Source organism: Chelonoidis abingdonii, chromosome 10, assembly GCF_003597395.2.
Source record: "Chelonoidis abingdonii isolate Lonesome George chromosome 10, CheloAbing_2.0, whole genome shotgun sequence".
Lineage (NCBI taxonomy): Eukaryota > Metazoa > Chordata > Testudines > Testudinidae > Chelonoidis > Chelonoidis abingdonii.
The window spans coordinates 52,715,767-52,738,595 of record NC_133778.1 but is presented as its reverse complement, the minus strand read 5'-3'; the positions used below and the strand labels follow the sequence as shown (position 1 = coordinate 52,738,595).

Below are 22,829 nucleotides of genomic sequence, written 5' to 3'. Positions count from 1 at the left end.
TGGCAATAAATTGTACAGTGCAGGTAACCATTATTTCCTTCATCACATTCACCTATTTAGGAGGCAGCTGTGAGCCATCCCTCTTCCCAACCTGGTCCCAGCCAGCCCATTGCTGGGACCTCACCACCCTCCCTTCGCATAAAGGTTATGGGGGTTGAAAAGAAAGAAGGGTTGGCTTCCTGCACCCCACTCTCTAGCTTTCTTCAGGGATACTGGTAGATCCAGAGGGAATGAATTCCACAGATGGAACTGTAAGGGTGGAGAAGTACTGGAAGGTGAGGGGGAACTTGACATCTTATATTTCCTGGCTAGCTGGTGCTGGGTTACACTAAATTGTACTGCTGCATTTCAGTTATGATGGGGTATTATTTCCAATGAATTTTGAGTTATGTCAAAAGCATCTAGAGCACACACAGATGCACCCTTTTTGAGCACTTGTATAAATCCAAAAATGAAATAATAAACTGTATTTGACGAGCATATTTTAACTACATTCTTGGTACAGTTCCTGTTTCATTAAGCCATGTAAAGCAACTGCTACTGCTTAATGAATTCTGCAGTGACAGGTATTCTTAGCACAGCATGAGCAGCATCAGTGAAAAATTAATGAGCAATTGATAATGAAACCAGTTAGATATTCCAGAAAAGACAAGTATTTTTATAATGTCTAGATGTACAGTACTAATCAGTTTCATAACAACTCCTCTCAGCACCACGCAAATTAGAAATGTAATTTTTGATGGCTTTCATATATATCCAAATACACTAAACATTTCATGCCCAATACATAAAGAAGATGGGAGTATGCAAATATTCTTCTTGCTAGAATTTGAGCTGTGAAATATACTGCATAGATTATAACTTAAAAGATATACAATATTGTACAGGGTTTTGATAAGAACCTTTCATATTAGCAATACACTTTCACTTAATTGAATCATTGCTTAATTTATTCCTCCTGTGAAATTTAACCAAAACCTCAGCAATCAAATAGAACTAGATTGTGTGACCCTTACTCACACTGGTGAATACTTACACACGAGTGACCCCACAGCTCCAAGTAACTGCCCAGTAATGTGGGAAAGGATTTAACAAGGTAGCCCATCCTTTGTATTAAAAATAACACAGCCTCCACCCTTTCAATCTAATTGCTTGGGGCAGATATAATTGGCTAGTTTGGTCTCTGACTAGAAAAGTTGCCACTGATTTAAGGAAAATCAACATTCTGAATGAGACAGAATAGAACGCAGGCCCAATTTTCCTCATTTTATCTGTCCAACAATAGTAACACCAATGGGAGCTGTGTTTGCATAGCCAAAAGTAGAATATAGCCTTTAAACTGTATTCACCATGCGCCAGATTCTGCCCTTCCATACAAATATCCATCTCCTTAGCAGTGGTGTAAATCAGGAGTAATTTCAATGAAGTAAAAACTGTGTGAAATTTGAGTGAGACTAATTGACTTCAGTGGGAAGCTGACGTGTGTATCTGTGGATGGAATTTGGCTCATGGGAACTACAAGTCCAAATCTTGAGCTTTACACTCAGTCCTTGCTCAGGCAAGGTCTCATTGAATCTCAGTGGGAGTTTGTCTAAATAAAATCTCAGGATGTGGAATAAAGGTGAGTTATATCAGATGTTGTGGATATTATAAAGTGCTATTATGTGCTAGGTAAGATGTAGCATGCACTCCGCAGATGCGGGCCATTTCTTTCACTCAAACTCACTCACTTCAGTCCAATTGGTAGGAAAAGACTTAGCTAAAATAAGAGGAAGGCATTGCATAAATGAGTGCATGAATGAAATATGCACAGCTCAGTGCTTATTTTGTGCCAGGGCTGATCCCCGGCACCTCTAGCCTTGACAATTCATAGCCCTGGCACCTCTGGGCTTGCCACTTCAGTTAAGAATGTAAAAAAATTGCTTGAGCCCTGACATCTCTTTGATTATAAATTAAGCACTGCACAGGCTGTTTTTTTCAAATGGAGAAATAAACGATTTTTCCAATGTGAAGAATGTGATGGTGAACGCTACAGATAATGTACATGCAAGCAGCAATGACAGCCCTGAGTAAACACCATGGACCAAATTCAGATGCAATGTGAATAGGTCAGACTCCCTATAACTCCATTTACACCCAGTCTGAATTAGGCCTGATATATCTTTTTGGTTATTACTGCTCCAGAACTTATATAATATTTTGTTTTAGTGAATGTGTTCTGAATAGCATCCACAGAAATATCCTTTTTCTTCCCTTCATTGTAACAACATGATTCAATGGAAAATTACTCATGAGACAAATGTAATACAGTGGACTCCCCAATATAAATTTGAGATTACTTGAACAACTTTCAGTACTGCTCAGAGTGGAACACAAGCAGGGTGACAAAGGAGAGAACACTAGATCCTACTGTTACTGTAACCAGAGATGTTTACAGTATGTCATTGCCATGAAAAGGGAGGGGTTGGGACAGAACGGATTCTTTGCTCTAAGATGATCATCATCACCTATCCTTTTCTAAGATGGCACGGGACAAAAGGCCCCTTCCTGAGAAGAATGAGACAGTTTACGACAATACATGCCAGTTCCCAGAATTATGGAATTAAGGGAGAATCTCAGCTTTCATATAAAAACAAACAAAATATAAGGAATTTTCTGTTCCTCAAAGCTGCAGAGAATAGCTTGAAAGTGTGAACACTCAAAAATCAGAGGACAAAAGAATTACATGATTTTAAGCAGGGCCGGTGCAAGGAAGTTGCCCTAGGCGAAACTTCCACCTTGCGCCACCCCCCCAGCTAACCCTGCCCACCGCGCCCCCGTGGCAGCTAACCAAGCCTACCCGTCTTCCCTCCCAGATGGCAGCTAACCCCACCTGCCGCAGCAGCTAACCCACCCCCATACCGGGGAGCCCCCTCCTCGCAGCAGTTACCCCCCCTTGAAAGCCTCCCATCCACAGCAGCTAACCCAGCCCGGGGAGCCCCCCCAGAGGAAGCTAACCCCACCCCCCCTCCGCTACACCAGTGGGTGCTCTAGAAAAACTTAAGAGATTTCCCAGTGAGACCCCATAATGTGACGTGGACTGTTTTGTTTTACCATGCTCATTCTCATGCATAGACATTGGGTTGTCATACAGACAAGTTACCATCTATGTGCATTTCAACAGAAAGGTTTGTCCTGCAACAAAACCTTGGGCTGTGTTTCAAAAGTCGAAACAATTTCAGCTGCTTTTCCACATACACCTTTATGCCCTCGCCATAGCAAAACTACCCCTCAGCTTGCCTAAACACCTGGGGCTACTTGCAGGCCTGCTAAATGAAGGACTCCGCATGAATTAAAATGGCTAATCATGATCCCAAGAAGGTGGCTTGCAATAATTGTCTAGCTCCACTGGGCCAACTGGAATGTCTTAACAGATGATCTTTTGAGAGCGTTCCTTGCTGAAGTGCCAGAAACTCAATCTTAAAATGCAGGTTATTTTAGGGCCCCAGACAGGCTACTTCTTTGAGTATAAAAAGTGACTGAATAGTAAATACTTTTTTTTTTTTTTTTCCTTTAGCTGGTCTAGGACTGGAGCGCTGTGAGCATCACCAAAGCCAACTGACAAAATGTGAATTCAATTATATCAATAATAAACACAGTAGAAATGTACAAAACTCCAGTTCAATGATCTAGAGTTTTATTCTTGTTGGGTTTTTCTGTACTTACTGGTGGACATTGTGCAAGTTTATCAGCTGCCACCAACTGAACATTTAAGTGTTTACTTTGTGACTTTCCTCTGGATTTAATCAGTCGCTGCAAAACCTGAGAGAGGAAAAGAGGAAAACATGAGCGTAAGAGTCAAACATCCCCAGATACAAGAGATCCAAATACCAATGACAGGATTAACCAATGTAATAAGCTCTTATTTGTATTACATTTAATATAATGGACCAAATTTTGTCATCAGACAGATGCAAATCCTTCAATTTACTTCACTGGGATTTGTGCATGTTTATCTCAGCATAGGATTCGACCCATAGCATATTTTCCAAATGCAGTTTAAAGTGTGATTTTGCTTTGTTCTGGTTCTAAGTACAAGGTTATTGTCAACAAATATAAATTTTCTGTTTTCCAATGCTCCCTGAAAATTATGCAGTTGCACCAGTCTGATTACAGCATAACAATAATAGTATATTATGCTATGCAATACTGATATTATGGTGACAGTCTGCTCAGAAATATATTTCAATAGAGAAGGGTTTTTAAACACCCACAGGTCATATTACTTCATTTTTTCCTGCAGTCTGCTTATTAATAGAACTATGGGGCGGGAGAAATTAGGAATTCTAAATTATTTATCTATAAATTATAAAAGAAAATTATAGTATCAAACCCCTGCTCACAAGCCTTTGGGTGAAAGACTTCAGAAAGAAAAGTGTGCCCTTGACCTTCGTGCTCTTGATCCTCCCCCTACTCACTTGCCAAATAACTTTCCATTCAATAGAATGGGTGTAGCTAGTACGACCAGCACCACATCAGGAAAATTAATAGCAGTCATCAGGGAATATGCAAATTATGTATACTGAGTTTACATTAAGAACTTATAATATAAAGTGCACTAAGGGGTGCTGTTAAAAATTAAATTATACTGTTTCCTTATAGAATGTGAGCCAGATCCCCAGCTGAGGCCTGGTCTACACTACGCATTTAAACTGAATTTAGCAGCGTTAAACCGATTTAACGCTGCACCCGTCCACACAACGAGACCCTTTATATCGATATAAAGGGCTCTTTAAACTGGTTTCTGTACTCCTCCCCGACGAGAGGAGTAGCGCTGAAATCGGTATTACCATATCAGATTAGGGTTAGTGTGGCCGCAAATCAACAGTATTGACCTCCGGGCGGTATCCCACAGTGCACCATTGTGACCGCTCTGGACAGCAATCTGAACTCGGATGCAGTGGCCAGACAGACAGGAAAAGCCCCGCGAACTTTTGAATTTCATTTCCTGTTTGCCCAGCGTGGAGCTCTGATCTGCACGGGTGGCAATGCAGTCCTCAATATCAAAAAGAGCTCCACATGATACTCGGAACGGGAGATACTGAATCTGATTCATATGGGGAGACAATTTTGTTCATCAAAGCTCGTTACAAGAAGACGACAATGCAATAGCATTGAAAAAAAAAATCTATCCAGGCTATGATACAGAGTCCACAGTCTACAGTGCTGCGATGACAAGCATAATTGGAAAGCTCAAAGGAACAATGGATCACGGCTCGATGTGAGGGAAGGGAGGGGTACTGAGACTCCACTATCCCACAGTCCCACAGCAGTCTCCGTAGAAGTATTTGCATATCTTGGCCGATGTTCCCAATGCCTGTAGGGCCAAACACATGTCCGGGGTGGTTCAGTATACTCATAAATTTACCCTCCTCCCTCCCCGCGAAAAAAGGGAAAAAAATGTTGTTCTTGACTTTTTTATTGTCACCGATGTCGACTGCATGACGGCTGGAGACGCAAGCGGCGGCAGTGACACAGTACCGCTTCACTCTCCCTCCCTGGTGGCAACGGTACAATAGACTGCTATCCGTTGTCATCATCATCCATGAAGTGCTCCTGGCTGGCTCATGGAGGCCGGCCGAGGCGCCTGGGAAAAATAGGAATGACTCCCGTCCATTCCCAGTAGATGAGTCATAGAAGGTTGGTAACCGCTTTTATCTATAGCAACTGAGGCTGAGCTCCATCAGCCCCCTCCCTTTCATGTGTAAAGAAAAGACCGTACTGCCTGGACTATCATAGCAGTGGGATGCTGGGTTCTCCTCTCCCGCACTGTTCATGTCCTGCCTGGATACATCTAGCAGTGGGTTCTGGGCTCCTCTCCCCCACACCGTTTAATGTCCTGGCTGGACTATCATAGCACTGGAGCTGCCTCCCCCTCATTTTATCTCACTAACAAGTCAGTGTTTCTATTCCTGCATCTTTATTACTTCATCACACAAATGGAGGACACTGCAACGGTAGCCCAGGAGGGTTGGGGGAGCAGGAAGCAACAGGTGGGGGTTCTGCAGGGCACCCCCCGTAATGGCATGTAGCTCATCATTTCTGCGGGATCTCTGACACGGAGCGGTGTGGCTCTCTGGTTCTTGTAACACTGGTTCTCTAGTACATTGCACCATATTCTAGGCAGGTGACTGATTCTGTTAAGATACCATAAAGAGGGATTGACTCGGCGAAGTCATTCCCTTTTTGTCTTGGCCCCCGCAGACTCAGCCAGGGGCACCTATGACGGTAGCAGACGGTACAGAACAACCGCATAATACTTTTCATCTCATTGCCAATTTACAATTGTCATAGCAGACAGTGACAAGAACAACTGATTAACCATCTCATGCTATCTTGCAAAGGCAAAATGAATTCTGCTGTATGTAGCCTGCAGTACTGACCTATCTGTTAAGCAACATCCCAGTAGACATACAGTGACAGTAAAAAAAAGCTGAACGGGCTCCATGGTTGCCATGCTATGGCGTCTGCCAGGGAAATCCAGGGAAAAAGGGCGCGAAATGATTGTCTGCCGTTGCTTTCACAGAGGAAGGAATGAGTGACGACATTTACCCAGAATCACCAGCGACACTGTTTTTGCACCATCATGCACTGGCGTCTCAACCCAGAATTCCAATGGGCGGGGGAGACTGCAGGAACTATGGGATAGCTACAGGATACCCACCCACAGTGCAACGCTCCAGAAATTGACGCTAGCTTCAGACCATGGACACACACCACCGAATTAATGTGCTTAGTGTGCCCGCGTGCACTCGAATTTATACAAAAAAAATCTGTTTTACACAACCGGTTTATGTAAAATCGGAATAATCCCGTAGTGTAGACATACCCTGACATAAATCACCGTACCTCCATTTGCACCACGTGAGGATTCAGACTTAGTTTTAGAAAACATGTAGGTTTTCTGGAAAAGCGAGTGAAGGAACTGAAAGAAGTTATTCACCCCAAAGTTTAAGGTAATGAAGTATAATGCTAGATAATAATAGCCATCCTTAACTGTCAGTAGTTAATATAATGACAAGTAAATTGTGAAAGAACACAAGTAGCCAGGTATTGACTGCTAAACCACTATCGGGGCTAAAGCCTTGTCTACATTAAATCTTTCAGAAGTTTCATTAAGATTGTTTTTAAATGAAAATTGGTGCAAACCCCTGCGCGGACTCTCTTATATCAATGTCTTCCTTGTTTATATTATTTTAGCTTTATTTAGTTAGTAACTGAATTATGCCAAAATCAATATAAACCAAGTTTAAATCGATTTAAAATCTTCAGTTAAACTGATGCAATAATATAGACAAAGCCGAAGTGTGCAAAGGTTATTAAGGAACTTAAAGCAGCACTTTAAAAAAATGACTTTTGTGGCTTTTGTGCTCTACATGAAGAGCCCAGAGGACATCCCACAAACCACAACTGGCACTAGCTAGTGTCCTGGTTGGAAGTCTCAATAGAAGCACCAAGGACTGATCTAATCTCTCACCTCTAGAGGTGGCCCTCCAAGGGAGAGTTAAGGTGGAGTGAGGAGAGATGGTACTTGTTCTGACGATGAATTAAGGGCTTAAATCTCTAGGGCTGTCAAAGCAGCACCTTTCATGAACATTAAACTCACTACAATTGTAACTGAAAATAAATATCTGTTTTCAAGGTAAATAGTTGCATGAGGATTTTAAACACAGAAGAATTCCCCCTCTAGGGAGGGGATGAGAGAAAACAATAAAAAGGGGACCACATGAGACAGAGGTTAGTCATGGCATTTAATGCACTGGATGGGCCTGTATAAGAACTTGTATACAATAGCATGGTTTTCTCCTGATCTGAGCACAAAGCTCTCACTGGTGTCAACATGTGCATTTTGAGGGGGAAAGAAAACACACTTTATCTCAGAGGACAACGAGCATATAACATTTTAAAAGTAAACTGCATATATTTTAAAGATGATTGTAATTACCTTTGGAGATGACACTTTAACATGGACAATAATCGGTGCTAAAGATGTCTTAATAAGTTGTGCTGGATGATTGATAGTATCCGCATCTAGGACAACCAGCTGTAAGGATCTTGCCAACTCAAAGATTCTTTCAATTTCACTCTGCACTTCAGCTAAACAACAACAACAACAACAACACAACAGGTCATAACTGCTCTACCCTAATACTGTTTAGAAAAATAAATCACATGTGCCATTGGTTTTGGTGTACAGTATATGTACAATACATGGACTTCATGTTTAAATGATTTACACAGGAGACTAGAACAGGTGATGCAAGTACAGAACATACATTTTTAGACTGTTTTTAAAAATGCTACTTTGGTCCCCCCATACGCTAAAGGTAATAAGCCTCATAAATGCTGACTATTGTTGGCTATGTAGCTTCCTTGATGTTATGTTTGCTCATATGTTTTGGGAGCGTCCTTGTATCAAGAATTTCTGATGTAAGTTGGGTCAAAGGAACAATTTGATATTGGATGCTAAATTGGAGCCCTCCCCCTTAAATTTCATTCTTGGATATATTTCCAATATCTGGAGATTACCTGGTAACAAGGCAGCACGGTTCCAAAGTGGAGCTTTAGTGGCTAAAAAATTAATCATGCAAAAGTGGAAAAGTGGATCCCAACCAAATATTAATGTTTGAGTCAGTGATATGGCTGATCTCACAGCTAATGAATGACACGCATTCCGCAGAAAGGGAATTCCCGAAAAATTCAAACCAATTTGGACTGAATTTTTAGAGATCTATGATTAACTTAGACCCTGAAGAAAGATATGTCACTTCCCTTCCCCTCACTTTATACTAACCCTATTTATTTATTTTGCATACTATGATGAATCTGGTATCTTGGTATATTTGCTGTATTTGGAAATATTAATAAAAATTATAGTCAATGTAGTCTATCCACCTAACTGCTACTCCAATACTCTATAAAGCATAAGGTTACTTACTAAGATTTGTTCTTAGGCGCCCCTAAACACACACAGACTCTAAATCTGTTGGAAATAATATGGTTCACCCAATAAAGTGGCTACATGACCAAACTAATTATTTCTAAACATTTCACAGTTGTTTTCTTAGCACTATTCATGACTTAAAATACAAAATCAGTCACTCAGAATGAAGCAAACCTTAACGTACAAGGCCGAGAAAAGGTTCTGAGTATGCCTTACTAATGGTCCATTTAGGCACTTAATATGAAGCTTACATAATGCACTGAGCTTTGTCAGCCAGTACACAGTGGCAGGAGCCTTTTTCTCTCATCAGCATGTATGTAATTTGGATTGTCCCATTTAAATCCACTGCATCAACAGGGGAACAGATCACTTGGAGTTAAATTCAGATACGGTTTATTGACCTGATCCAAAGCCCACTGAAGTCAATACAAAGATTCTTCTTATTGACTTCAATAGGCAATGCATCAGGTGTAGGTGAATAAGATTTATACTGGTGACGAAAAGTTATAATGGACTGCTAAAAAGGCTTTTCATCTGGAAATCTCACAGGCTCTATGGGATCCCATAAAGCTGTAATCCAGTTTCTGCAAGAACCTGCTTGTTTCCAGTAGCTGATGCTATAGGCATCTCATGGTTATAACAGAAGGGCTCATGACATTTAAAAGCTGTCACTTTGCTCCTGGATGTCACTATGTGCAGTGCGGTACATGTGCTAACATCTTACCTAAACTGGACCTGGTATTCGACCGCTCAATTATTGCCCTCTTGCTCGGATTATTTAGGACAGACCTCTTAGCAAGAGAAATGTCGGCTGTCACTCTAGTTATTGATATCCTGTGAATAAGAGCACAGGAAAGAACACAAACACTGCAGTCACATTTTTACTGTATTGCATGTGATTTAAAACTACTTTGTGTTGTAGAGTGTGAACACAGTATAACATCAGTCAGATGTGTTTTATACTTGAATTATATCATCATTAAAGCAAGAAAGAGGCAGAAATAAAGAAGCTCTCCTTTCAAGTAAAACCCATGATACTCAAGCACTAAAAAACCCCACACAATTGTATAATGGTTTGTCTATTTCCCTTTTAACTGATAATATATATCTAATACCACACTCACTACTACCTATATTTCTCTTTCTGTATGTAGTCATCCATCTACCTATACAGAGACACTAACACAAACTTCTACTTGTGCTAATGAGGTGTGATTAGGGTTGCGAACTTTCTAATCGCACAAAACCAAACACCCTAGTCCTGCCCTTTCCCAAGGCCCCACCTCACTCACTTTGGTGGCTCACTCTCCCCCACCCTCACTCACTTTCACTGGGCTGGGGCAGGGGGTTGGGTTGGGGTGTGGAAGACAGTGAGGGCTCTAAGGCTACGGCTACACTTGATCGTGGTCGCAGCGCCACCGCTGGGAGAGAGTTCTCCCAGCGCTGCACATACTCCACATCCTGATGAGGTTTAGCTTGCAGCGCTGGGAGCCGTGCTCCCAGAGCTGCAGCACTGTTTATACTGGCGCTTTACAGCGCTGTATCTTGCAGTGCTCAGAGGGTGTTTTTTTCACACCCCTAAGCGAGAAAGTTGCAGCGCTGTAAAGCGCCAGTGTAGCCAAGGCCTAACTGAGGATACAAGCTCCAAGGTAGGGCCAGTAATGAGGGGTTCAGGGTGCGGGAGGGGGCACTGGGCTGGGGCAGGGAGTTGGGTGTGGGAGGGGGTGAGGGCTCTGGCTGAGGGTGCGGGCTATGGGGTGGGGCTGGGGATGAGGGGTTGAAGGTGTGGGGGGGTGGGGCCGAGGGGTTTGGAATGTGGGAGGGGCCTGCAGGTTGAGACAGGGGGTTGGGGCATGGCAGGGGGTACAGGCTCTGGGCTGGGAGTGCTGGCTCTGGGGTGGAGCTGGGTATGAAGGGTTTGGGGTGCAGGAAAGGGCTCCACACATGGGGGTGGGACTGAGTGATTCGGAGTGTGGGAGGGGGCTGTGGGTTGAGGTGGGGGGAGGGTGAGGGCTCTAGCTGGGGGTGCAGGCTCTGGAGTGGAGCCTGGGATGAGGGGTTCAAGGTGTGGGAGGGGCTCTCGGCTGGGGCGAGGGGTTGGATTCGGGGAGGGTGGAGGGTTGCAGGCTCTGGAGTGGGGCTAGGGAGGAGGGGCTTGGGATGTAGCAGGGGGCTCCGGGTTTGGGGGGGCTCAGGGCTGAGGCAGGGGGTTGGACCTCAGAGCTGGGGTGTGGGCTTCACTTGGGAGGCTCCCAGTCCTGGCACCATGCTGTGCCCCAGAAGTGGCCAGCAGGTCCGGGTCCTGGGCAGGGAGCCAGGAGACTCCACATGCTGCTCTCACCTGCAGGCATTGACCCCCAGCTTCCATTGACTGGGAGTACAGAACCGGTGCTCGGGGCAGGAGCAGCATGCAGAGCTCCGTGGCCCCGCCACCTAGGAGCTGGACCTGCTGGCCACTTCCAGGGCACAGCGCGGTGACAGGCCAGGTAGGGACTAGCCTGCCTTAGCCCCGCAGCACCATCGACCGCACTTTAAACAGACCGGTCAGTGGTGCTGACCAGAGCCGTTAGGGTCCCTTTTTGACCCGTGTGCTGTCAAAAACCGGACACCTGGTCACCATAGGTGTGATACCAGAAGTAATTTGGCAAGCTAAAGCAGATCTCAGGGCAAGTACAACAGCAGAGCCATAATAAATAATAAAATAATAATAATAAAACTTCCTCTTCAAAGCATTTTATAAACATTAATTAATCTTCAAATATTCCTCCGAGGTAAATAAAGAATGTTATCCCCAATTTACAGTTTGGGGACTGGAAACAGAGAGATTCTATTTATCTAGGCCTCACAGTCATTAATGGATTTATTCTCACAACCCTTCATGAGGTAGGCAGTTGTTGCCACTTCACAGACAGGGAACTGAGGCACAGGTTTAGGTTACTTGCCCACGGTCACAAAGGAGAGTCTGTGACTGGTTATTAAAATGAGGTCTTCAGGATTCCAGTCCAGCGAGCTATCCCCTACACCATGCATCCTGCATTCCTAGAGCAGGCCAGTTAAGTCACTTGCCCAAGGCTGCAAAGAAAGTCCATATCAGAGGCAAAATTAGAACACAGGCTTGTAAGCTGGGAAATTCTAACCACTTCTCTCTCTCATGCACACACGCACCAAGCTGGACTCTGCGAAATAGGTCACCACAAAGAATACTCCTCACACTACAGTCTAGAGGGTGGCATTCAGTCACAGCCTGGAGCTGGGAATAGCATGGAGGGATCATATTGCAGGGAAGGAGGGAGAGTAGAGTGGTGTGGAGAGGTATTCCAGGAGGAACTGTGCCTCAGGGAGCACATTCTTCTCAGAGCTGCAAGTAGCACATGTCACGTGCACACTGTGGCCGCCCAGCTCTGTAAACTGGTGTAGAATGGGAGAATATGGTGAAGCCCCTTCCCTGACACATGAATGCAGGGACTACAATTGTTCCTAATCCTTGCGAGGGGTGAAAAAGGGGCAGTGTGATGGGGCTTAACCCCCACCATTGGCAAGGCAAGGGAAAGAACACTCATTAGTCATATTCTGCACCTGGAGGAGGTGCCTCCTGGCCAGAGAAGGCAAAGCTAGGCCTTATAAGTAGAATGAGGGAGCTCAGTTGGAGAGAGACTGCAGAGGAGACAGGTGTCTCTGGTAGAGGGAAGCCCAGCGATAAGGTTTAAATAGACAAATAACAACTGAGGAATAACACTGCCAGAGCAGTTTAGGCTTCTGCAGGGGGAGGCCCTGAGACAGAGCCAACAGGGGGACTACACTGAAGCCTGAGAGGGTCAGAAGGGCTAGTACTCTAAAGATTTGTTTGGCCTTTTATTTGGACTTGTTTGTGCTATCCTGGGAGGGGCCTCAAATGACTTTTTGAAAGAAAATTCAAAGAGAATTTATTTTAAAATGTTAAAAACGCAGGAAATCAAAAGGAAACAATTTTGTTTAGGACTGAATGAAACACTTTGTTCAACAAGAAATAATTTTTTAAAAAACTTAAATTCACCAAAAAAAATTCAAAATTTAGTTATTTGGTTCAACTCAAAACCATTTTTTAAATATTATTTTTCTGAATTTCCAGTGAACCAAAACAAAATCTGTTATTCACATAGCTCTAGAGTAGAGCTGTACACAAAACTGATTAACTAAATTAGTAGAAACCTTCTATGTGGACACTCCTGTTTTGGTTTCAGAATGCCTTATATCAACTGAGCTTAAATCAATTTCTCATAGTTCTAGCAGTTTCACTGTTTCATCTGTTCATTTAGGTAAGATTTTCACAAAGCACTTAAGGGATTTAAGAGAATAAATTACACTCAAAGTTTTAGGAAAATCTCCTCCTTCCATGGCCATGCCCCCTTGTTGTGAGTGTAGCTTTGTCACACAGTAACAGTGGAGAGAAAAATGTTTTAAAAATTAGGAAAATGTGGTTGCAAATCCATAAAAACTGGTGGGGGACTGAGAGGCAATTGTAGCACCTGAAATACCATTTAACTTATTTTTCAAAAAAGGATTAGATTTCAAGTTAATTGTGTTCCTTTAAGATTTTAGGCTGTTAGCTCCTCACTTTACCTATCTGTGGATGAAATTCATACCTCTGTCCGATCTGCCCTGCTAAGAGCTAATCAGCAAGGGGACAATTTGTAAAACTGACAGTGACAAAGATTGCAGGTGGATCCTCTCAATTTCTTTCTCTCTGTATGGACTAAACACACACCAGGGAAAGGCGAGGACAGTACCTCTGACTAGATTTGACAACCAAATGGGGGTTTATAAGGATGCCTTACTTTTTAACTTCTCCTGTGTAAACAGACATTACTGATTTTTGTGGCTTCTGATACACCTCAGTACTTTTCCCATATAGTACAGAAATATACTTCACAAAAGATATATTCATAACAAATCACATCCCAGCAACTTGACAGGACTTGTCACTTCCAGTTGCCATGGTTTCCTACTGAAGATAATGACTTCCAGCTACCATAGGCATATGCAAAGCTGAAGGACGCGTGCCAGCAACTGGGAAGAGAACAGATGTCCCTGCTCTGTACCTACTCTTAATACAAATGTGCCCTGGGAATCCATGCAATAAACTGAAGTGAAATAAGATTAGTCAAACAGTTCAGGAGTGGAGGCGGGGGGCAGTGGGTATGGACGAGAATCATGAAGAGCTCAAAGAAATGACTCAGTAAACTGGAGGCTTCTCTGTAAAATGCTCAATCCACCAGGTTTTAAAATTAAATATTAAGTTTGTGGGTTTTGCTAATGTCATCTGTGTTAGGCAAATAAAAAACTGGGGGAGGACTACACATCTTACACCATAGCCTGCAGCTAAAGCTGTCATTCCTCAGAGCTGTTCACAGGTTAGGGAGGAGTCATAGTCACTTCTTTGCCTCCCATGAATACCTACCCCATCCCCACTCCACAACCTAACTGGATAATCTTATTTTACAGGGATTCTAATTTAACCCTGAGTATTAAATGCATGTACACTGTGGGAAACGGGGCACAGGGAGCTACATCCTCCTTGAAGATCATTCATGTGTAATGGTTGGGGCTTAAGCAACCGGGCTGGGCCAGAGTTGAAGGCAGAAGTGGAGACTAGCTACCAAGCCAAGTCAGGAGATGGGTACCAAGGTCAAGCCAGGCCTGGGTCAAAGGCAGAAGTAAGGAGTACGATGAAGTGAAAGACAAGGAAGCAAACTAGAATCTATGTTGTTGCTCAGACGGCTCCTTAAGGTAACTCCTGGTTTAAACCGTTGGTGTAGACCAAAGTTCTGTTGGTCTGGCCTCTTTCGGTAGTACTTGCTGCGGTGCCTAACTCTCCAGTAATTGTTGGGGTGCTGCTTCACCTGGTTCCCCAGTGGTGACAGAGGCAGTGGTCACCCAGGACCTCGCAACCCCAAATTCTAGACCCATAGATCCTTATGGCATGACACAACAGGGCAAGATATGACTCATTGCTTAATGGAACACTAGACAGAGACCCAGTTAGTACACCCAGCAGTGCTCTATCGCCCCAAGAATCAGCTGGCTTGAGGCCTCCAGAACCCTGGCTGCTCCTGGCCACTAGTACTAAGAAAGAAACAAACACTTTCTGGAGGAGCAGTAAGGAGTACTGCAGAGCACTTAGGCTGTCACATATCATTGGGGCCCATATCAATACAGGCATGGATGGAGGGAATTAAACTAATAACAAAAAGGGAGGGTAAAAGAGTGAGGATATGAGCACTCAACACAAAATCAAGATGTTGAGATCAAGGAACCAAAGGGCATGGAGAAAAATTATTTAATTGCCTATACACCAATGCTAGGAGCCTGAGTCATTAACAAGTGGAATTGGAACTTCTGATTTATGAGCATAAATTCAATGTAGCTGATATTATTGAAACCTGGTGGGATGATTCAAACAAGTGGAATGTTAAAATCAAATATTATAACCTATTTAGGAAGGATCAAATGGGCAAAAGTGTAGGGAGAGTAGCACTCCATATCAAAAATGGCATTACCTGTTCCCGAGTCACTGATAAGTCAGAAGAAAATTATCTTGAATGCTTATGGATCAATGTCCTAACAGATAAAGCATAAGATGGAGTATTAGTTGGGGTCAGCTATGGACCACCAAATCACACTAGGGAATAGGATGACCGCCTCCTTACATACCTATGTACAATGTGTAGGCAGGAAAGCTGTGTGATCATGGGGGAACTTCAATTTGAATGACACATGCTGGAGATCTCATGCTGCCAGTACTAAAACATCCTTAGAATTTTTAAACATAACAGATGACAATTTCCTAACTGAAAAAGTGTCGCAGTCAACACGAGGAATTTCTATTTTATACCTTGTTCTAACAAATAAAGAGGGCCTGATCACAGAATTAAAAGTTAATGGTAGCTTAAGTACAAGTGATCATCACTTGATCACATATCTAATATGCAAGCAGAACACAATCCAAACCAGTAATATATATACTTAGTGCTTTAATAGGGCCAGTTTCACAAAGCTGAAAACGATAGAGACAAAACAGGTGGGAGAAAAAAATTAATAAAAACATGTGAGTGATCATTTGGAATCATTTAAGTAGATCCTACTAAATGCACAAAAAGCCACAATCAAGGAAGAAGTCTGGATTGGTTAAAAAACTGCCCTGGTTTAGAGAGGAGGTGAAGGCAGCTGTAAATAATAAATATATATTATAAGACAAATGGAATAAGGGGGAAGTTAATAATTAATATAAATCAGAAGTTATTAATTGTAGAATGTTGATAAGGGAAGGCAAGGAACACTAGGAGAAATCTCTGGCTAGCAAAAGTTAAGGCGAATAAGGAGTTTTTTAAATACATTAGGAATAAAAAGAATCCCAACAATGGTATTGAACTATTATTACTAGATGTAAATGGCAGAATAATCAATAATAATGCAGAAAAGACAGATGTATTCAATAGATACTTCTGTTATATATTTGGAAAAAACATGATACAATTTCATCATACGGTGAAGATAACACTCTTCCCATGTCACTTGTATATCTCTGGAGGATATTAAAAAGAAGCTACTAAGGTTAGACTTTTTAAATTAGCAGGTCCAAATAATATGCTTCTAAGAATTTTAAGAGTTGGCTGAGGAGTTTGCTGGACCATTAATGATGATTTTCAATAAGTCTCATAGCACTGGGGAAGTTCCAGAAGACTGGAAGAAAGTTAATGTTGTGACAATTTTTAAAAAGGGTAAACAAGATGACCCAAGTAATTACAGGCCTGTAAACCTGACATCAACCACAAGCAAGATAGTGGAGCAGCTGTTATAGGACTCGATTAATAAAGAAGCAAAAGGGGTTAATGTAATTAATGCATATCAACATGGATTTATGGAAAACAGATTCTGTCAAATAATTTCATATCTTCTTTTTATGAGATTACAAGTTTGGTTTATAAAGGCAATAGTGTTAACATAATATACTTCTATAAGGCACTTGACTTAGTACTGCAAGACATTTTGATTGAAAAATTAGAAAATAAAAATCAACATGGCACACATTAAAAGGATAAAAAATTGGCTAAGTAACAGGTCTCAAAATGTAACTGTGTGGTCCCACAGGCATCAGCTCTTGGTCCTACACTATTTAACACCTTTATCAATGACCAGGCTCTCTAAAGAATGGGACTCATTTAACTGCTGACTCTTGACAAAAATGTAGTCAGTTTTCAGCAGCTGAAATGCATTTTCTGACAGTCAAGTAAGTGGCTTGTATTCAGATTTGAGACATATATTGCAACAACAGAAAAATGGCACTAAAAGGTACCCCAGAGCCTTAAGACAAGCATTTATTGTATGACTGTGCCACAAATTGTCCTAAAGAAATGTAATTTGGACAGTTCAGAGCTACTGTAATTAAATACTACTACATGTGGAATTAACACTTTGCATCAAATTCTATATCGGAGTGCCAAAGTATTAGAGAGTTTAGAATGTTAGATATTCTTCAGCTGTTTGTCTCAGGGGATCCCACATCAATAACATTCCACTCTTCTCTCATAATTCTATGAAGGCTTCAAAGAGTAGCAAATTCCCAGAAGTGCCATCACCTCTGATGTGCTTGCATGTCCTTCTCCTGTGTCACAATACTAACCCCTTTATAGTTATCACATTAACACTAGGGAACTCAGGTCCCCTACCCTGATGTTAACATAGCATCAGAGTCATTTGAAGTCAAAGGCCACAGATTTAATAACAACTGATCAGTCACTAAAAACACTGATTTGCCCAAACTGTGTGCTGAGTTACACACATGCAAGTGTACTGACTTCAGTGGAGTTTCATGGGTATAATTCAGGGCAGATTTGACCCAATGAGTCTAAGTTTATGTAACTCACACAGCAAGAGGCCACATGGAAAGAAGCACTAAGTCGAGGGTGTCAGCTCAAGTAGCTCCTGCTGCATTCAGACTTTCATATTTTCACACATCTTTCCAACCCCTCAGCATGTAAGTTACACCAATTTAGGCTCTTTAAAAGGATAGCTGGGGCCCTGATGGAGCTCTGCTGGAAGGTGCATTGACTCTCCACATATCCTTGACTCTCCGACCACACTCCGTACTGCCAAGTGCCATCTACTTTCAGGGCTGCAACTAGTAGATGAAAGTTTCAGGAGTCTTGTAGCCCTGTTACTTCACTTTCACCACTGAGGGCCTAGAATCTACAAGTGGTAACCAACAAGCACGGTGAGCCTCTAACATCAGTTTAGACTCTTTCACCCGCTAATCAATATATGAAACTTAGACCACCTTACTCTAGATAAGGGTGACAGGTTTAGTTCCAGCAACTCAGTCACCATGTTGGATCCTGACAACAATATATTTGAACCAATCCAGAAACACAAACAAAACAGTCAGCACTACCTTCAGTTATCTCGATATTTTATGAAAATATTGTACTTTTTAAACCCATCCACACAAACAGCAGGGTCTGTAGGAATTATCCCATGAACCAAGCTTTAATGACTTGTAGCCTTTAGCTTAGTGGGATTGGCCACCTGAGCCAGCACTTGGCTTCTCATCTGGAAACATTTATAAATCTTAGCAAAGACATTATCCTTCCAGAAACCAACTCTGCACAATGTCACAGTCTCAGTAATGCGCTGTTTGCCATTAAATCAGGAGGGCTTTCAAAGCCGTTGGAGAGTCTCCTAAAGTTCTGCAGTATTTTTTGATATGTGAGAGCATGTGGTGCGCCCATGGAAAGCTGAGTTTAAATGATCTAGGCCTGAAGTTCAAATAATCTACAAATGGGTACTTACTACCAAAAAGGAATGAATGACAAAAAAGGGAGCACCATCTATTGGGTGCATATACACCATCTATTGGAGCGGATACAACAGAAAACATCAACTATATATGTTTGCTGGCAACAATGAAATGCCAATTTTGCTTTTTGCCATTATGGTGCCTTTACCATAACCTCATGGACCTTATTATTTATACTGTATTAGTGCCTACAATGTTGCTAGATGCTTTAGAAAAACAATTACTACCACATGGTGGCTGGCACTGTGCAAACTGCCCCCACAAATGTGCCCTAGGGATTGGGAAAAGCAGATCAGGACTTCCCGGGGGTTGAGCCAACCTCTAGAACATCAGGGGCTTCCCCAACAACACCTGAGAGCAGCAGTGGAGCAGTGAGCTCAGTCTAAATTCTTAAAGGAATTAAAATTCTTCTCGTGCTCTCAGTTGCTCAAGGAAAAGCCTTTCTTTGCATGAGCTGACGGGGCTGTATACTTTGTTCTCTCTCCCTCCTGCATGCCCCTACAGTTTCTGAAACCTTTTCAAGTACTGTACCTGACAGGTTTTCCTACATTTTTGTTTTTGGGCATTGTCTTTTCCAAAATTGAATTTTGAATATTTTTGACTCTTGAGTACATTTAACAGCTGATTTTTCTGCCCTGAGCCTTCTCTTTGCTCACTATTTAAATTCACTCTGTTCCTGATAGTTATTCCAGCATCAGGATGTGATTACTTTATTTAGAGCATATTCTGTTGTATAAGAGCCCTGAGCTTGACAAATGGTATCAGATCAAAATTAGCCCAGTAAATGGTAACTTCAGAATGAAATAAATAAGCATTAATGTTTGGAGGCCAGTAGATTTCAATCACTTTGCTAGATCTAGTACCAAATACCCACAAAACTTTGGCATAATGAAAGGGTTTTGAATAAACTGAAGTTTCTTACATTTTCTTCTCAATTTTATCATCTTGAGAGCTAAGAAAATATACACTACAACATTAAGAAGATGTAAAACTTATTTGAGACAAAATTCTATTCTCTATTATGCTGGTATAAATCTGGAACAACTCAATTTGCTCCAGTGGTGATATGCTGCTGTAAATGAGAGCAGAATTTGACCCACTGCAAACAAATAATCAACTTTTTTGGTCTGAAAAAAAATTCTCGAAGCAATTCTCCCTGCAACCCACTCCCTGATTTTTCAGTATAAGCAGGAAATTAAAAAAAAAAAAATCAGTTATTCCCACAGCTCTACTGTTTAATGACATTCAGCAAGGGTAGATGGAAGCCTCTTCAATTAAAAAAAAATCTGATTTGTTGAGCTCATTTGACCAGCAATTATGCTGTATTGTGGTCTCATGAGATGAGCACAGTTAATATTTGAATAGGAGACCAGGGAAAACCCTGATACTGCAGAAAGCACTGCTGGTGATTCAATAGGTGGCACTGTTTCCTCTGAGTCAGTAGTGAACTAGTGCCCCACCCTGGTGTGAAGAGGCATCATGTTCTTGGGAGGTACACTAAGGGCATGTCTACAGATCAGCACTGCTGCAGCGAGTGTTGATGTAGTGGGTCTTGTGAAGATACACTAAATCGATGGGAGAGCACACTTCCATCAATTTGTGTACTCCACCTCCCTGAGAAGCGCAAGGAAAGTCAACAAGAGATGCTATCCTGTCAAAACAGTGCAGTGCAGCTGTAGTAAGTGGATCTAACTACATCTATTTCAGTTACGTTATTCATGTAACTGCAGTTGCGTTAAGTTAGATCCATTTACCATGGTAGTGTAGACCAGCCCTCAGATGCAACATTAAAAGGAACCTAAGATCCTTGCCACACATCATCATTAGAGATTCCAAGGCACTTCTTTCTTTTTGTCCTCGTCAAATTCCATCTAGGGTAATTACATTCTGCCTACCTACATTTTTCCTGCAATTTCAGTTGGATTCAGTATTCAGGCAAAGTTCTGCTCTGTTATACCTTCCATTCCTTGTCTTGTTATGCACTCTTAAAAACAGTTGTTGTTTGTTACCCAGTGGCTACAATTCAGTGTTGAATAAAAGGATTTCTACATATATAGTTGGTGAATCAGTTGGAACGTGCACTGGGATCCTCCTCGATAAAAGGCACTACATAAAATCACTATAATGTGGGAAAAAACATGCAAAGGATTATATTTCTCACCTCCCATCAAACCTGTGCTTCAGGAAGTCAAACAAGGCTTTCTGCATCATGTCTGTTACCTTTACAGAGGTGAGGAAGATTGAACAAAGGGGATTGACAGGAAGAGAAAGAAGTCAAAAGTAAGAAAAGAGGTAGAAGGTAAGGACATTTCCAATAATGAGTGTCCTTTACATAGATAGTAATCATTTAATTGTAGTGCTATCATCAATGAGCTCTCATTCAAACACATCTGCCAGCTGCAATTTATACATACACAAATGGAATAAATACTTCATTATAAAAGTTTGCTAGTTTTCTGGAACATATTCCAAAGTGCTCGTATGCGGGAGTGTTCTAACAGCAATGGTCAACATCTTCACAATGAGATCTATGGGCAGAAAATGGATCTGGATCCTATTACCATACATGGGCAAAATCCTGAGAGATGCTGAGCACCTGTAATTCCCACTGACTTGTTGGATGAACTTTCGCCCTTTCAGAGTAATTCAGACTGCCACCCACTATCTGCCAGTCTAGATTGTAACCAAATCAAGACGCTGTGTATCTGGAAGTTTATTTCTCATAAATTACACTTTTCACATGCTTCTTGCACACTTTCATCAGAAAAAGTGTCCAAAGAACTTTCCCATATAGATTATATAGGGACTACAAATGTGTCTCTCTCTCTATTTTTCTAACTGAAGGAAATATCCTAATTCCTTCACCATTTAACTGGATACTCTATGCACCTAAAAGGTATTTCATTTCCAAGGAGTCTTTTTCTTCCAGGGGAGAGTCTGTGTGTCTAATTTGTAGCATGTTGTATATTTAAATCAGCAAACGAAACCCCTCCAAAATTTGAGAGTCCTTAGACCAAATTTATTTAGGCTGTAGCACCACTGAAGTCAATTCAGTTATGCCAAGGAAGAATTTTTACCCCTTGAGGGGAAAGCTACCATGCAATTAAAAGGCAGATATCAGAAAATGAGATACAGAAGAGCCTTTCTAATTCTCACTTTGCTAATCTGCAAATCCAACAATTCTCACCCAAAAAAACTTGATTCAAGAGCAGAGTGCCGCACTAATAATAGCACCATGCTGTCATATTACTAATACTTCACTACTTTTATAAAATATATTACAATATTTTTACTCATATGCTGTGAAGTATTATCAACATTCAGTAAACTAAGTGAAGTGTAACGGATTATATGTTCATACTCCTTTTTGACCCAATTCAGCAAAGCACTTCATGTGCTTAACTTTCAGCACATGCTAACATTGCTTTGCTGAATAGGATGGATTTACAGCCATGCTTAAAGTTAAATCTGGATCTTACTTGCTTATTTTCAGAATTTAATAATGAATGTCCTGGTTAACTGTACATATTAGTGAGGCTTTGCTGTACATATTGTTATGCTGAATAGATGGTGATTGTTTAGGTGGGCCAGGATTCTCTTCAGCTTTACATTTCTATGTAATAACTTTAAAAAAAAAAATAAAACACCCTACACACTTCAGTAACAGGTGATGGGTTCACAAGATCAGTGCCTAGAGTAGGAATATAGAAATCACCACACTGGAGCTGACCAAAGCTGCAGCTAGTCTAGTCTCTCCAGTACAAGGCATTTCACATGTAAAATTCTCATAATGGATGATTATGGCATAATACGGCATCAGTTAGGTCTTGTCAACAACACACAGGAAACTTGCACTACTTTAACTAAGGTCACATGAGAAAGTTGCACTGGTTTAACTTAAACAATGAGGAGTACTTGTGGCATCTTAGAGACTAACAAATTTATTTGGGCATAAGCTTTTGTAGGCTAATACAGTAGGCAGGTATAAATACACAGTACATGAAAAGATGGTAC

At 41.6% G+C, this 22,829-nt stretch overlaps 1 protein-coding gene across 4 annotated transcripts in view; it reads right to left on the bottom strand.

The window, feature by feature from the left end:
* The window catches only part of CACNB4 (calcium voltage-gated channel auxiliary subunit beta 4), a 206,124-nt gene that overhangs the window by 21,208 nt on the left and 162,087 nt on the right, over positions 1 to 22,829 (bottom strand). For all 4 annotated transcript variants that reach the window (XM_032783739.2, XM_032783742.2, XM_032783740.2 and 1 more), the window contains 4 exons: positions 20,977 to 21,035; positions 9,708 to 9,817; positions 7,985 to 8,136; positions 3,706 to 3,801 (listed from right to left, as the gene is read on the bottom strand). In XM_032783739.2, the coding sequence (XP_032639630.1) occupies positions 3,706 to 3,801; positions 7,985 to 8,136; positions 9,708 to 9,817; positions 20,977 to 21,035 (417 nt within the window). The remainder of the gene's footprint in view (positions 1 to 3,705; positions 3,802 to 7,984; positions 8,137 to 9,707; positions 9,818 to 20,976; positions 21,036 to 22,829) is intronic.